General features: G+C 47.6%; 1 protein-coding gene across 1 annotated transcript in view; it reads left to right on the plus strand.

The window, feature by feature from the left end:
* ZNF638 (zinc finger protein 638) overlaps positions 1-13,866 on the plus strand; it is a 60,478-nt gene extending 46,612 nt beyond the window's left edge. The window contains exons 20-26 of the mRNA XM_068402997.1: positions 1,728-1,777; positions 6,100-7,501; positions 8,003-8,068; positions 9,741-10,725; positions 11,838-11,927; positions 12,574-12,692; positions 13,554-13,866. Of these exons, the coding sequence (XP_068259098.1) occupies positions 1,728-1,777; positions 6,100-7,501; positions 8,003-8,068; positions 9,741-10,725; positions 11,838-11,927; positions 12,574-12,692; positions 13,554-13,613 (2,772 nt within the window). The 3' untranslated portion in view covers positions 13,614-13,866. The remainder of the gene's footprint in view (positions 1-1,727; positions 1,778-6,099; positions 7,502-8,002; positions 8,069-9,740; positions 10,726-11,837; positions 11,928-12,573; positions 12,693-13,553) is intronic.
* Positions 13,867-14,404: the final 538 nt, after the last annotated feature.

Raw genomic sequence — 14,404 nt, forward strand, 5'->3', positions numbered from 1 at the left:
ATTAGCCACATGCTTTTCACTTCTATTCATCACAGGGGAAAGTTTGTTTTGTATTTCAGTTTATGTGGCAAACTTCAGCTCATTTGAAAGAACATAAATTATAATTGTCTTAGATGATGTCAGGTGCATTTAAGAGTAATATATTTTATTAGACTAACTTTGTAGCTGAAAAAATAACCAAATCTTCAGGCTTATGAGCTTTTTCTAAAGGCTAGAAAATGTAATAAGCTCCCTTAGCACTGAAAAATATGGAAAATATCATTCATTAAAGTGCACATGCGAAGGAGTGTCTGTCAGGGATGTGTTGTGGGAGCACTGGGGGGTTCTTCTCCCAGGCAACCAGCAATAGGACAAGAGGACACAGCCTCAAGCTTGGCCAGGGGAGGGTCAGGTTGACCATGAGGAAGCATTTCTTCTCAGCAAGGATCATTAGCCATTGGCAGGGGCTGCCCAGGGAGGTGGGGGAGTCACCATCTCTGGAGGTGTTTAAGAAAAGCCTGGCCATGGCACTTAGTGCCCTGGTCTAGTTGCCATGGTGGTGTCAGGGCAATGGTTGGACTCGATAATCCCAGAGGGCTCTTCCAACCTGGTTGATTCTGTGATTCAGATCTGCTTTTCATAGCTGTTCCCTATATCTTGTGTAGCAGCAGAATAACGTGCCTTTGTCACTAACTCTTTCACCAGAGCAGAGTTCAATGCCAACAAAGAACAGCATTCACGCTCTGCTTTCAAAATAATATTTCTTCCCAGCTCACCCTTTGGGTTGCCAGACTCTGTTACATGCCTGGGTACCACAGGGCCATCAGGCTTGGAGCTCCATTTGCTCTGAGCTGTTTTTTCTAGAAGCCTTTCAATCAGAAGCCAGTCTAAAGGAAAAACAAAACAATTTTTAATTCATTGTAACATGTTCAGATTACTTTTGTCACTTAACTGTGGAATAAATGTTTTTAGAAAGGGAAAACTGAAGGCATAAATAAAAGATTAAAGTGAGCTCTATGTGCATTGAATTTATCTGATGTTCTTTCTAATAGTGATAGTCTTCAAATGAGGTCGTAGAATGCCTTCAGAAAAGAGACTGAGATTTCAACACTGAGTTTTCAAGGTTTTTATGGATTGCTTGGACCTGCACTACCCACTGTGGCAGCAGCTGAGCTTGGGTGGTTCGTGGTTGTCTGGTTGTCAGAAGACATTATTTCATGTAGCATTTATTCCACAAGTTTATTCTACATAACAGAAAGCAGAAAGGTGTAGTTGTCCTGTAGTCGAAGGGTCTGGAGGGTCTGACCTCCGAGGAACGGCTGAGGGAGCTGGGGGGGTTTAGCCTGGAGAAGAGGAGGCTCAGAGGTGACCTTAGTGCAGTCTACAACTACCTGAAGGGAGGTTGTAGTGGAGTGGGAGTCGGCCTCTTCTCCCAGGCAACCAGCGACAGGACAAGAGGACACAGCCTCAAGCTTGGCCAGGGGAGGGTCAGGTTGGACATGAGGAAGCATTTCTTCTCAGCAAGGGTCATTAGCCATTGGAAGGGGCTGCCCAGGGAGGTGGGGGAGTCACCATCTCTGGAGGGGTTGAAGAAAAGCCTGGCCATGGCACTTAGTGCCCTGGTCTAGTTGCCATGGTGGTGTCAGGGTAACGGTTGGACTCGATGATCCCAGAGGGCTCTTCCAACCTGGTTGATTCTGGGATTCTGTGAAAGTCCGAGATCCTGAACCCTGGTTTTTGCCTTTCAGGCTGAAGTTGTGAAAAAAGAGGTGAAGCCAGAGGACCCCAGCAGAGGAAGGTATGCCTTTCGAGTGTTTAAGGGTGTTTTAATTTATTTAAATTGTTCATGGAACCCATATTGGAGATGGAGCAGATTGCTGAGCCATCTCTGAGCTGGGGGATCCATCGCCTGGGACCTGCTTCTTCCAAGCCTTTGCGTGTTCTGTGTGTGCAGGACGTGTAGAGCTGTAATGTCTGTGATTTCTTTGAAACCTGGGGAACAAACGGGGTGAAATCCTGTTTTCTGTGTAGTTTGTGTCGAGTTGTTATTGTTTACTGATCTGGCCAGGATTCTACCCCAGGTCCTGGAAAGCATGTTTGGATGTACGTGTTGGTAAGACCATTTTTTGTTGCATTTAACCAGGAAGCGATTGCTTTATTTCGTCCTACAGCGCTTTCCTCTGTCAGAGCACCTGGCTTGATTGTTTCTGTTTCCAAATGCTAAAAATAAACTGAAACTTCCTTGTTTAACTTCTTAACATCAACTTCATGCTGCGATACAGGTCCCTGAATGGATTTAAAAAACCTGGTTAGATGCTATATTAACATCAGAACCTAGAAATGGGAAATGGTGGGTTTGGTATGTGCCATTTCAAATTGTTTTACAGACATTGCTTGTAGTAAAATCTCTTAATTGTGGAGTAACTGTTGGGTTTAGAGTCTTGATTATGTTTGCTTTTATAAATGGATAGTTCATTATAAGAGTTCTTGTTAACAAATACGACTTAAAACACCTTCTGTGACTCAAATCCATATCTTTGGATAAGTTTTATCATTAAAAAACCCATAAAACTGTGTAATAAAGGTCCTAAACTTCAATTTCAAGGAATGCCATTATACTGTCATGGACTGTTACTATATTTCTGAAACCTGTTTCTTCCAAAAGTGAAGTTAAGCTTTATTCCTTCATTCCTAATTTAATGAAACTGCTGCTCAGGCCCTACTCAATTTTGGAAGCATTTAGTTTCTAAACTGTCTCCGACTCACACGCAGGCAGACAAGCAGGTAACCTTTTGATTCCAGCCTGGTGGGCTTTAGCTAACGATGATAATTAATCAAAACCAGTGGCTCTTACATGAATCCCAGCAGAAAATATCTTCAGTATTGTTATATATGGGAAGCCCCTCGTCACGTGTTTCTGGGGAGGGAAGGAGTAGCCAAACTGGGGGAGCAGAAGGGGCTGCCCGCTGCGTTGCTGGGGATGATGAGGTGATCTTGAGAACACCTTGGAATGCTTCTGGAAGCTCGGTGGTTGTCCAGCCCGGGTAGGTCCTTCACCTGACCTTGCTGCTGAGGTGACCCACGTGCTTACCCCAACTCCTCTGCTCTTTTCAACAGGTCTTTTAAGTGTTATTTCAGGCACCTTGATGCTTCATCAGGCTCACTCTTCCTCTCTGCAGAGCTCTCCTTCTACTGCTTAACAGTCTGATTTGAATCCTTCAGTGTAGTTTGGAGACCACCAGCACTTTGTGGAAGGCACAGACAGAAGACATAAAGTCCTGAGGATTCAGAAACTGATATCTCATTGGAGTTGTGTAGAGGCTAATACATGTGCTACTCCCTGTGTAGTTAGAGTATGGTTCCAGTGTTCACTGACATTTTTCCATTCCCTGCAAAAAATGTATTAACAGGCTGTGGGGTACAGTGGGGCAAGGTGCTGGAGCTTGGATTTCATTGAGCTTTCTACACATGGGTGACAAACCTGAGCTTTCAGAGCTGGACTTTTGCCTTTGTGCTCTGACCGACCCAAGTTTCGCTGCACATAAGTGTCGGTGGTCTGTAGGATGCTGAAATAGAAGAGAAAATGCACTGAAATGCTTTTGCTTTCGGAACACGATGTTTAATTGATGGCAGAATATCTTCTGTGTTGTGACAGTAAACTGGAATAAAAAGCAGCTCAGCCCTGACTGCTTAAATACTCGTGAGCCACAGTTACCCCAGACATTGGCGAGTAACAAGTTTAAATTGATTACAGGTCTGAGCAGCCTGTTAGAGATGAGTGTGGTGCTTGAGCGAGTGAGGCTGCTTTTCTTTTGCAAGACTTCACTTACTGTGGGTTGAGCTGCTTGGGCTCTGAAGGAGATGCCCAGCGTTTTGTGGGGCACCGCTGGGAGCACCCACGCTCCAGCGCTCCTGCCAAGCCCCAAAACGGGGGCTTTGCTGCTTTGCCAGGGGAGCAGTGCCCTCGTAGCATGCTGCAGGTGTCCTGATGCACAGTCATGACATATCAGAGTGGTTAAGGGTGGGAAGGGCCCCTGGAGATCCCCCAGCCCACCCCCTGCCCAAGCAGGGGCACCCAGAGCACGTCGCACAGGGCCGTGTCCAGGCGGGTTTGAATATCTCCAGAGAAGGAGACTCCCCCCTCCCTGGGCAGCCTGTGCCAGGGCTCTGGCACCCTCACACCAAAGAAGTTCCTCCTCATGTTCAGATGGAACTTCCCGTGTCTCAGCTTGTGCCCGTTGCCCCTTGTCCTGGCGCTGGGCACCACTGAGCAGAGTCTGGCCCATCCCCTGACACCCCCTGAGGTATCTGTGAGCGTTGATCAGATCCCCCCTCAGTCTGCTCTTCTCCAGCTGAACAGCCCCAGCTCCCTCAGCCTCTCCTCGCAGCAGAGATGCTCCAGCCCTCGGACCATCTCCGTACCCTCCGCTGGACTCTCCCCAGTAGCTCCTGGTCTCTCTTGAACTGGGGGGCCCAGAACTGCCCACAGTTCCTCCAGGTGTGGCCTCCCCAGGGCCGTGCAGAAGGGCAGGAGAACCTCCCTCGACCTGCTGCCCACACTCTTCCTCACACACCCCAGGACACTGTTGCCCTTCCTGGCCCCAAGGGCACATTGTTGGCTCATGGGGAACTTGGTGTCCCCCAGAACCCCCAGGTCCTTCTCTGCAGAGCTGCTCTCCAGTAGATCACCCCCAGCCTGTACTGGTGCAGGGGGTTATTCCTCCCTGGGTGCAGGACCCTACACTTGCCAATTTTGGTGTTGTGAAAGAGATTTTGGAGCAGAATTCACATCCCTCCTTCTCTCTCCTCTCCATTTTGTAGCAGCAGAGGACAGTGCCCTTGGGTCCGGAGGAACCCTTTGAGATTGGTGGTTTTGCTGTGCTGGCACAGCACGGATGTTAACTGAGTGCCTGTTCTCATCCTTCTGTTGCCTCCATGTATCGTGTCTTCGTCTCGTTAACCCTTGCAGCTGGCCACTTCCAGACCTTTCTGTCAGCGCTGTGTCCCATCTGATCCAGCCTGCCATGTTCTTGCTGACATCGTGCTGGGAGCGTTACCCAAAGAGCTTCTCTGCTCTAGTTTATCTTCATGAGGGTTTACACAAGCGTGCACCCTTCAGTCACACACATGGGTTCTGTGAAACCATAGCGCAGGCTGCTCCATTGTGCATAACCCCTGATTAATTACACACATTACCACTGATTAACGACGTGCATTTGCTGCTTTTGTCTTTGTTTTGACGCTTAACGAGGTTGTCAGCGTTGGTGTGGCGGCACCTTCCCATCTAGAGATGATGAGGTGTTGGGGTGCTTGTTTTCATGAGCTTTGTGGGAAAAGGGGCAGAGGCATCTCTAATTTCAGTGTCTCCCAAGATCATCTGTGGAGGATTCTTTCTTTCAGAGAAGAATAACGTGCTTATTGTAACTCAAGGTCCCTGAAAAACGCCATCCTCTGCGTTGGCATCTTGGGCTTTGTTATCCTGGGAGCTGACACAGTGAAAACAGAGCCTGGCCAGGAGGAGCCTCTGTGCATGTATTGTGTTCCCCGCTCTTGTGCGAGGGCAATGCAGTTTAAAAACAAAAAAAATCCCTCTCCTCCCCCAAACCTGAACCAAAAAACCCCCCAAACCTGAACCAAAAAAACCCCAAATGAACCAACTTCAGACTCTTGGCTACTGGAAGAGTTCTCCAGGCTGGCGACTGCAGAGTCTGCTCTCTTCAGACATAAAACCCGGGTACCAAACCCCTTTGTACAGGGAGACTGAAGCTTTATTTTCGCTGTGTGTATTCACAGTCTGCCTTGCATCAGGGGAACCTAAATTTTAGGAGCTCATGTCAGCGCTGAGGTCACGGGGCACATCTGTAGCGAGCGCTACCTTGAGAGGTCTGACTCCAAGGAGTGTAATTGGAGGTGTCCGAGGCTTGAGGTGGATTAAAGAGAAGCATAAAACTAATCAGCCGTTCGCCTCAATATTTGTAACCATTTTAACACTCTAGGCTAGGTTTCCAACAAGCACTAATGCAGCAGGAAATCCCCCCACCGTTGGCGTCAAGAGGTTTCTGGTAACTGTAGAATTCTCAACATAGTTTGATTTCTTCTGTTTTTTTTAAATGCATTTAGCTCTGGCTTGAAAAAATATCCAGAGGGATCAGGAGTGGTGCAAACAGCAGCTGCTAATCCTGCGGTAGAGCCTAGTGTGGCAAAGGACGGACCCGTTTCCATCTCTCATGTCAAAGACGAGATAGAGCCCTCGGAGTCCCACCTTGAACGAGCGGTAAGGGGATCTGCTGCGAGACTGGTGGAAACGTCTGTGGAGAAGGTGGACGCTGGAGTTGAAGCTCCTGTGGCATCTATCGCTGATACCAAGTCGTCTGAAGTGAAGTCAGAAGAGATGCTGCTGCCTTGCAGTGTGGAGAAAGAAGAGGAGAAGGTGGAGAAAGATGATAGTGAACCAGAGCTGTTTGCATCTGCTGTTGTATCTGCGTTGGAGAAGGAAATTAAAGATGAAGCGTTGTCTGCTCCTGCCGTTGAGCCACCAGAAGAGTTGTCCGATGTGGGCGAGGCTGAAGATGTGCCACCAGGTTGTGCCGTGAAGCCAGCAGCAGCGGGGGAGTTGGCAGGGGCCGTCCCTGAAGCGGTGCCCCCTGATTCTGGTGCGGCTGCAGTGGAGGTGGTGTCACCTGTTGTCACACCAACAACCGACAAGTTGGATGCTCCTGCAAAGAATCCTCTTTGTGATGCTGTGAAAAGCAAACACGAAATGCCTGTAACTCAGATAACGGAGAAGAGACCTGTCCTTAAAACTGGGGTGGCCACGGAGAAGAAACTGGATGCAGCTGGTGCAGACACAGAGCTGAAACCAGAAGAGTCTGCCCTCAAAGTTGGAAGAGCTGTGGAGGAGAACCTTGAAAAGCTTTTGGTCAAGACTGGGGCAGAGGCAGAGAAGAAGCCGGAAAAATTTGTGGCCAAGGTTGGGGCTGCTGTGGAAAACGCTGCAAACGCTGTCAGTGAGAGCAACGAGGGGAGTTTAATCAAAGCGCATCAAAATAAAGGAACGGGACCAGCAAAACCTGATGGAAGCCACAAAGCAGTTCCGTTAAACTCCTCTTTTTCTGTCAAGGAATCTTCTGTTGGTAAAATGATTTTAAAGGCAGTGGTGTCTCTTCCAGATATATCAAAGTCAAGGTTTCCAGTACAGCGCAATGAGCCTTCCCTGTGTAAAGGAGGGGAGCAGAAAGCTCCTTCAAAACCCGAGAGCCAAGGCCAAGCAGCGGTGGAGAAGAAAATGGCATCAAAAGAAGAGGGACATCTGCACCCTGGTGGCAGCCGATCGAGCCCGGGAGACGGCAGCGGCCAATGTGAAGTGAGCAGAAGTTGTGTTGTTGATGGAGAGGGAGACAATGGGAGGAATTCACCTCAGCAAGAGACGGACTCGCGAGTGGAATCTAGGGCTAGTTCCAAAGAGTCTCAAGAGGGAGAGAGTAGATCATCCAGCATGAAGACAGACAACAGCAGCAATAAGGTGAGGAGGGCAGGAAGTGCCTGATGAGTAACTAACTCCAGATGTTGAGTATGGGACCAGGAGATTATGTTCCCCTTCCCTTTTCCATAAATCACTCAGCTGGTGTGGGCCAACAGACAAGTTGGAAAAAAAAATGGCAGGAAGGTATTATTGAAACGAGTCTTTGAGTGTCATAACTTTATGTGCTTGGATTAGTTCTGACTGGGAATTAATGAGCTTTCTGTCCTCCTGTGAGCCGGTATTTGCTTTGTCAAGTCCTGCACAGACACTGGGTACTGAAAAGAGGCTCCTGAGCAAGGGATTACCTGTGACTTGTATGCCTGGACTCTCCCACTGACGGTTGGCTTAGTGCTGTGTTTGCCAAGCATGTGCTCAGAAGCAACAACTTAAAAAGTTCATTAAGGAAAAAAAAAATAGCTGAATTTTCAAATTATTTTCTTCTCTTGTGGACAGGTTACTTGGCTTAACTGCTTTCACGTGAACTTCTGTCTAATTTTGCAGGCTTCTGTTGGTGACGATACTAAAACATCTGAAAGTGACACTAGCAGCAGTGCAAAGCAGAAGGAGGTAAGGATGGAGCCACGACTGAACTCAAAGTACAGATTATTTTGGAAGCGTGCATGTGTGTGCTGAGAATCTTCAGCGTCCTTCCCGAGGGGATTTTTTCTACTAGTTGTTACAGACTATGAGCATAAAGCTGTAAAGTCAAGTCATTTGGAAGAGAAACTGAGTTCAAGAAGAGAGTGTTAAAAGGAGGTGGTTTTAGGTGTTGGATGTTATTTGTTTGAGAAAGAATGAATTAATTGGATCCCTGATTGCCTGCGTGAGGTATTTATTTGTCGTCACGCTTGTGAGAAGAGGACGGAAGGCTGAAGTCTTCTACCTCTTTATAATCTTAGAATGGTTTGGGTTGGGAGGGACCTTAAAGCCCATCCAGCTCCAACCCCCTGCCACAGGCAGGGACACCTTCCACCAGACCAGGTTGCTCCCAGCCCCATCCAACCTGCCCTTGAACCCTGCCAGGGAGGGGGCAGCCACAGCTTCTCTGGGCAGCCTGGGCCAGGGTCTCACCATCCTCACAGCAAAGAATTTCCTCCTCAGATCTCATCTCAATCTCCCCTCTTTCAGTTTAAAACCGTTCCCCCTCGTCCTGTCACTCCATGCCCTTGTCAAAAGCCCCTCTCCCGCTTTCCTGTAGCCCCTTCAGGCACTGGAAGGTGCTAGAAGGTCTCCCCGGAGCCTTCTCTTCTCCAGGCTGACCAGCCCCAGCTCTCTCAGCCTGTCTCCAGAGCAGAGGGGCTCCAGCCCTCGGAGCATCTCCGTGGCCTCCTCTGGACTCGCTCCAACAGCTCCGTGTCCATGTTGGGCCCCAGAGCTGGACGCAGCACTGCAGGGGGGGTCTGACGAGAGCGGAGCAGAGGGGCAGAATCCCCTCCCTCGCCCTGCTGGCCACGCTGCTGGGGATGCAGCCCAGGACACGGGTGGCTTTCTGGGCTGCCAGCGCACGTTGCCGGCTCATGTTGAGCTTCTCACCACCCATCACCCCCAAGTCCTTCTCCTCAGGGCTGCTCTCAGTCCATTCTCCACCCAGCCTGGGTTTGAGCTTGGGGTTGCCCTGACCCACGTTGTGTGAGCCCTGATGGAAGCTGGCACAGTCAGACTGCAGGGTGGGAGGAGTTTTAGGTGCAAGCCACGCTCCAGTAAGAGCATGCCACTGACTAAGAAGTAGAAAGGGTCGGGCTCTGTCATCTTGAACATAAAAGTACAGTGAGGCATTTGCCAGAAGGCTGGAGCTTGCCCCGTGGCCCATAACTGTCTGGTACAGGAGGAGCAGCAAGCATCTGTGGGGCCAGTCAGATCTTAACAGAAAGAAGAAAATTATCTTCTTGTGTGTGTTGGTGATAGAGAAACAAAGGGAGTGAGTGCAAAAATATACCCGAGTATTGAGGGCAGCGGCCCCGTTCTTTTCATAGACACAAATTTCATCTATTTATCCGCTGTGGTTTTGAAAAATGCTTTGGGTTTCTGAATTACAGCTGCTTATTTAATGAAATGCTGATAAGGAAAACTCTTCCACATGAGGCTGAAAGCCTGAAAATATTTTTCTACCCTCAAATTGCATTTTTTTTCCCCCTTGAGCCAGCTTCAGCGTGTGGATATTTTCCATTAGGCACCCTGAGGTGTTTGTGTCACCGGGTCGATGTCAGGCTCTGTTACATTCACATTTTTACACTTCTAGGAAGAAGAGCTGTTCCCATTCAACCTGGATGAGTTTGTTACTGTGGATGAGGTCGTAGAGGAGATCGAGTCTCCCGTGAAAACGCGGCGAAATCCACTGAGGGGAAAGAGAAAAGATGGTGCTAAAACCAACTCCTCCTCGGAGCCTGGTGCCAAGAGGAGGAAGGGGAAAAGCTCCATCGTTGCTGAGAGCGAGCTCTCTTTTGTCACCTTGGATGAGATCGGTGAGGAGGAGGAGGTGACCGCACAGCTCATGGGAGTTGCTAATTTAGAAGCGCTCAGTGACCCGCAGGGCCTGGTTGTGGTGGATGAAGTGATGGAAGAGGAAGAACTTATGTCAGAAGCAGTGAAGGATCCGCAGTCGCTCGTGACTTTGGATGAGATATCTGAGCAGGAGGACCTCGGTTCTCATAAAGACGTCCCCGGGTCTGTTTTTGAGGAGCAGGATTTGAAAGCCGAACCCTTGGTAACTGTGGATGAAATCGGTGAAGTGGAGGAGCTGCCCCTGAACGAGCCAACGGACTTGAGTATTGAGGATGTGCTGAAAGAGAAGGAGGAGGAGAAGGTGGCTGCTGAGGATGCTGGAGATGGTGCTTCCTCGCAGGTGCCCGATGATCCCAGTGCTTTGGTGACAGTGGATGAAATACAAGAGGACAGCGAAGACAACCCTCTGGTGACTTTGGATGAAGTTAATGAAGATGAAGATGATTTTCTGGCCGATTTCAATCGTCTCAAAGAGGAACTAAACTTTGTTACAGTAGATGAAGTTGGAGAGGAGGATGAGGAGGAAGAAAATACTTTCCCCGGGAAAAAACTGAACGAGGATGAAGACATTGTTGCTGTTGCAGGACCAGAAGAAGAAGAAACTGCTGCCAGTGCAGGACCAGAAGAGGAGGATATTGTTGCTGTTGCAGGACCAGAGGAGATGGAAGTTCTAGGAGATACGAGTCCAGGAGAAGAACTGACTGCAGCCTCAAAGTCAAAAGGTAAGGGACCTCTTGTAGTTTCTAGAGGGGAAATATAAATGAGATGCTTATAACAGGGCACAGGAGATGCACAAAGATCCTGGCAGCAAATAGGGGAACCTGAAAAATCCCAAATCCTTGAGAAAATGAATGAAAGAGGGAAAAAATGGAGATGGAGCATGACCAACGGCCTGAAGGTGGGATGTTTTATGAGTGCATTCTACAATGCATCTTTCTTTTGATGTAAAATTAAGCTGCATATTGATTTGAAGGGTTCATGTGGGGTTTGTAATGGCTAAAGTTGGGGAAAATAGTTTCTTTTCTCGCTTTTAATGCAAGGCCTGGTAAACTACTTAACACAGATTTTTTATAGTCAGTAGTTATAGGGTCCAAGTCAAGTGGAATAGACACCCAGATGTGAAGATGTAACAGCTTCCAAGCTGGGTCTGGAGGAAAAGATGTGGAAGAACATCTGTAGGGTGGAATTAGCAAAGGGTTAAGAAAGCCTAAGGCAGAGCCTAGTAGGGAGAGCTATATATAACCGACCCTCGAGACGGGTTCATACCCCAAAATATTTAAATATTGTTTAGTGTTTTAATCTTGTTGTAGAACATAAACTTCCCCATGATTAACAAAAGCATTTACTGAAAATGCGGAATATTTTCTATGTTTTATTAGCGAGTTGAAAAGACCTCTTAAATATCCAAGCCCTTGAGCTGGTGTCTGATCTAACTGGTAGTGACAAATGATAATAAATACATTTGATACAGAGTAAAAAAGTGATTTTTAGTTGGTCTCTGTATAGTGGAAATCTGAGGCAAAAGAATCACAGAATCAACCAGGTTGGCAGAGCCCTGTGGGCTCATCGAGTCCAACCATTGCCCTGACACCACCATGGCAACTAGACCAGGGCACTAAGTGCCATGTCCAGGCTTTTCTTAAACCCCTCCAGAGATGGTGACTCCACCACCTCCCTGGGTTGTTCATCCTGTAATAGAGGAGACTCTGTCAAGCTCCTTGTCGCCAGAAAAATCTTAAAATATTGATTTTGATCTTTCCTTCGAGCTGGTTAATCCGATAACGTGTTGTGTTGGTTTGGGCTGGTTAACACATGCATTTGTGGCCTCCAACAGATCAGCTGGGATCAGGAGAGAAAGAACCAGAGCCTAAGCAGAAGAAGAAGGCTTCTTCAGATGCATCAAAGACGCAGAGTGCTCCAAAAGGTAAACCCAAAGCTGCTCACCCCAGATGCTCTGTGCTTTTCCTGCTGCAAGGCCAGGAAATCCTGGGATGAGTTTTATTACCAGCTTTCTCTCAGCATAAAGAAATGAGGGAACTGCTCACACGGTTTTAATGTGTGTATATTTTTATATATATATCCCAAGATCCTCATCTAAAATTCTTTTATCTGAAACTGCTGATAACACTTGACCTGTAAAAGAAGTTGCTAGGAAAATAATGACTCCGTGCCTGATGGCTCGTGTGAGATTCTCTGTGACAGCAAGTCCTTGCATAATGCACTGCGGGGCAGAGGTTAAACTTGGCAAATTAATTATTTATAAACCACTTTTAAGGCCAAAAGACGCTGAGGTTGGTGCAGTGAGCTTCAGATCCAGAAGGTCAGTTGCCCTATTGGCAGAAAAGTTCCTGTTCTCTGTTTATTGAGATCAGGTGGGTGATGGACTCGGATTAGAAGCCTGATTTTTTGAATACTGAAAAAATAAAACTAACTAATTCCAGTAATAACAAATTCTACAGATTTGGCTAAAGGAATCTGATTTTTTAAATTTTTTTGAAAGCTGTGTTTTGTTAATGGGCCATTTCAAAGCTGTGTTTTGTTCCTGTTTGTGATGTGTGCTGTCTCTGCAGATCTGGATTACCTGGTCCCCAAGGCTGGCTTTTTCTGTCAGATCTGCTCGCTCTTCTACGCAGATGAAACGTCGGTGAAAAACCACTGCAAGACACTGCTCCATCAGCAGAACATGGAGGTAACGCTGCAGCTTTTACGTTTGGGGTCACAACTCAGAATCCCAGAATCAATGAGGTTGGAAGAGCCCTCTGGGCTCATCGAGTCCAACCATTGCCCTGACACCACCATGGCAACTAGACCAGGGCACTAAGGGCCATGTCCAGGCTTTTCTTAAACCCCTCCAGAGATGGTGACTCCACCACCTCCCTGGGCAGCCCCTTCCAATGGCTAATGACCCTTGCTGAGAAGAAATGCTTCCTGATGTCCAACCTGACCCTCCCCTGGCCAAGCTTGAGGCTGTGTCCTCTTGTCCTATCGCTGGTTGCCTGGGAGAAGAGGCCAACTCCCACCCCGCTACAACCTCCCTTCAGGTAGTTGTAGACTGCACTAAGGTCACCTCTGAGCCTCCTCTTCTCCAGGCTAAACACCCCCAGCTCCCTCAGAGATCAGACCCTCCAGACCCTTCCCCAGCACTTCTCACGCTTCCCCTGGGCAGATTTTAAGCCATCACAGCACATAGGGATTTTGAGGCTCAAGATTTTTAACTCCTTGAAGACACAGCAAAAGCATTTTAACTCTAAGCAGATAGTTATTGTTTTAACAGTAAATTAATGAATAATGTCAATGAAGAAGATAATTCGTAATAAAAAATACTTAATATCCAGAATGGGGCAGCCCCTCCCCGTGCTGGGGTGAGGGTGGAAAACCAGGAAGATATTTATAAACTTAGACTTGTATAAGGTGGATGTGATGAATGCCCAGCCTGTGGTGAATACTGAATGACTATTACTAAACCTGTGCTGTTTTTAGAGCGTGATCTTGTTGCAGACTGAGGAGTAACCTAGTGGTACCTTCTCACTGTCTCCTCTTCTTCCCACAGAAGTTCATGGCCAAGCAGAAGGAGGAGGATAACGATGGGGAAGAGCCGAGTTCAAGGTGATGGGAGGAAAGAAGAGCTCTTTCAGTGAATTACACTTAGGGTCCAGTCAATTTTGTGTATTTTGTTATGATTTAATTTGTAATTTTGTTTCAGGAACAAGCTTCATGTTGTATAAATTTGAGCTCAGTATAGACAGACTAAAAGAAAAACGTTGGTGGCTTTGGTTTGTATATCAAATCATCTGACTTGGGAGAGACTTCTTTTACAGGTGTCGACATGAAATAAATGTTCTTACTGTATAGTTACCACCAGGGGACTGTGTGTGGTGTGATATATTATTTTAATTCCTTCCCGAGATCTCTCGGGAGGTGAAATTCCCCATGGTCCGTGCTGCCCCAGAGCAGGGACCCTCCTGGTGAGGATTGGTAACAAAACTGAAAGTTCATTTGGCCTAAATTTTAATTTACAAATAAAGGCTGATTTACTTATAGAATCACAGAATCATTTAGGTTGGAAAAGACCTTTAACATCATAAAGTCCAACTGTAAACCTGACACTGCCAAGGCCACCACTGACCCGTGTCCCTCACACCACATCTACACGGCTTTTAAACCCCCCCAGGGATGGGGACTCCACCACTGCCCTGGGCAGCCTGTGCCAGCGCTTGGCAACCCTTTCCATGAAGAAATTGTCCCTGATCTCCAATCTAAACCTCCCCTGGCACAACTTGAGACCGGTTCCTCTCATCCCATCACTTGTTACCTGGGAGAAGAGACCGACCCCCCCTCGCTACACCCTCCTTTCAGGCAGTTGTAGGGAGCGAGAAGGTCTCCCCTCAGCCTCCTTTTCTC

The sequence above is a fragment of the Nyctibius grandis genome, chromosome 6 (assembly GCF_013368605.1).
Source record: "Nyctibius grandis isolate bNycGra1 chromosome 6, bNycGra1.pri, whole genome shotgun sequence".
In the NCBI taxonomy this organism is placed as follows: Eukaryota; Metazoa; Chordata; class Aves; order Nyctibiiformes; family Nyctibiidae; genus Nyctibius; species Nyctibius grandis.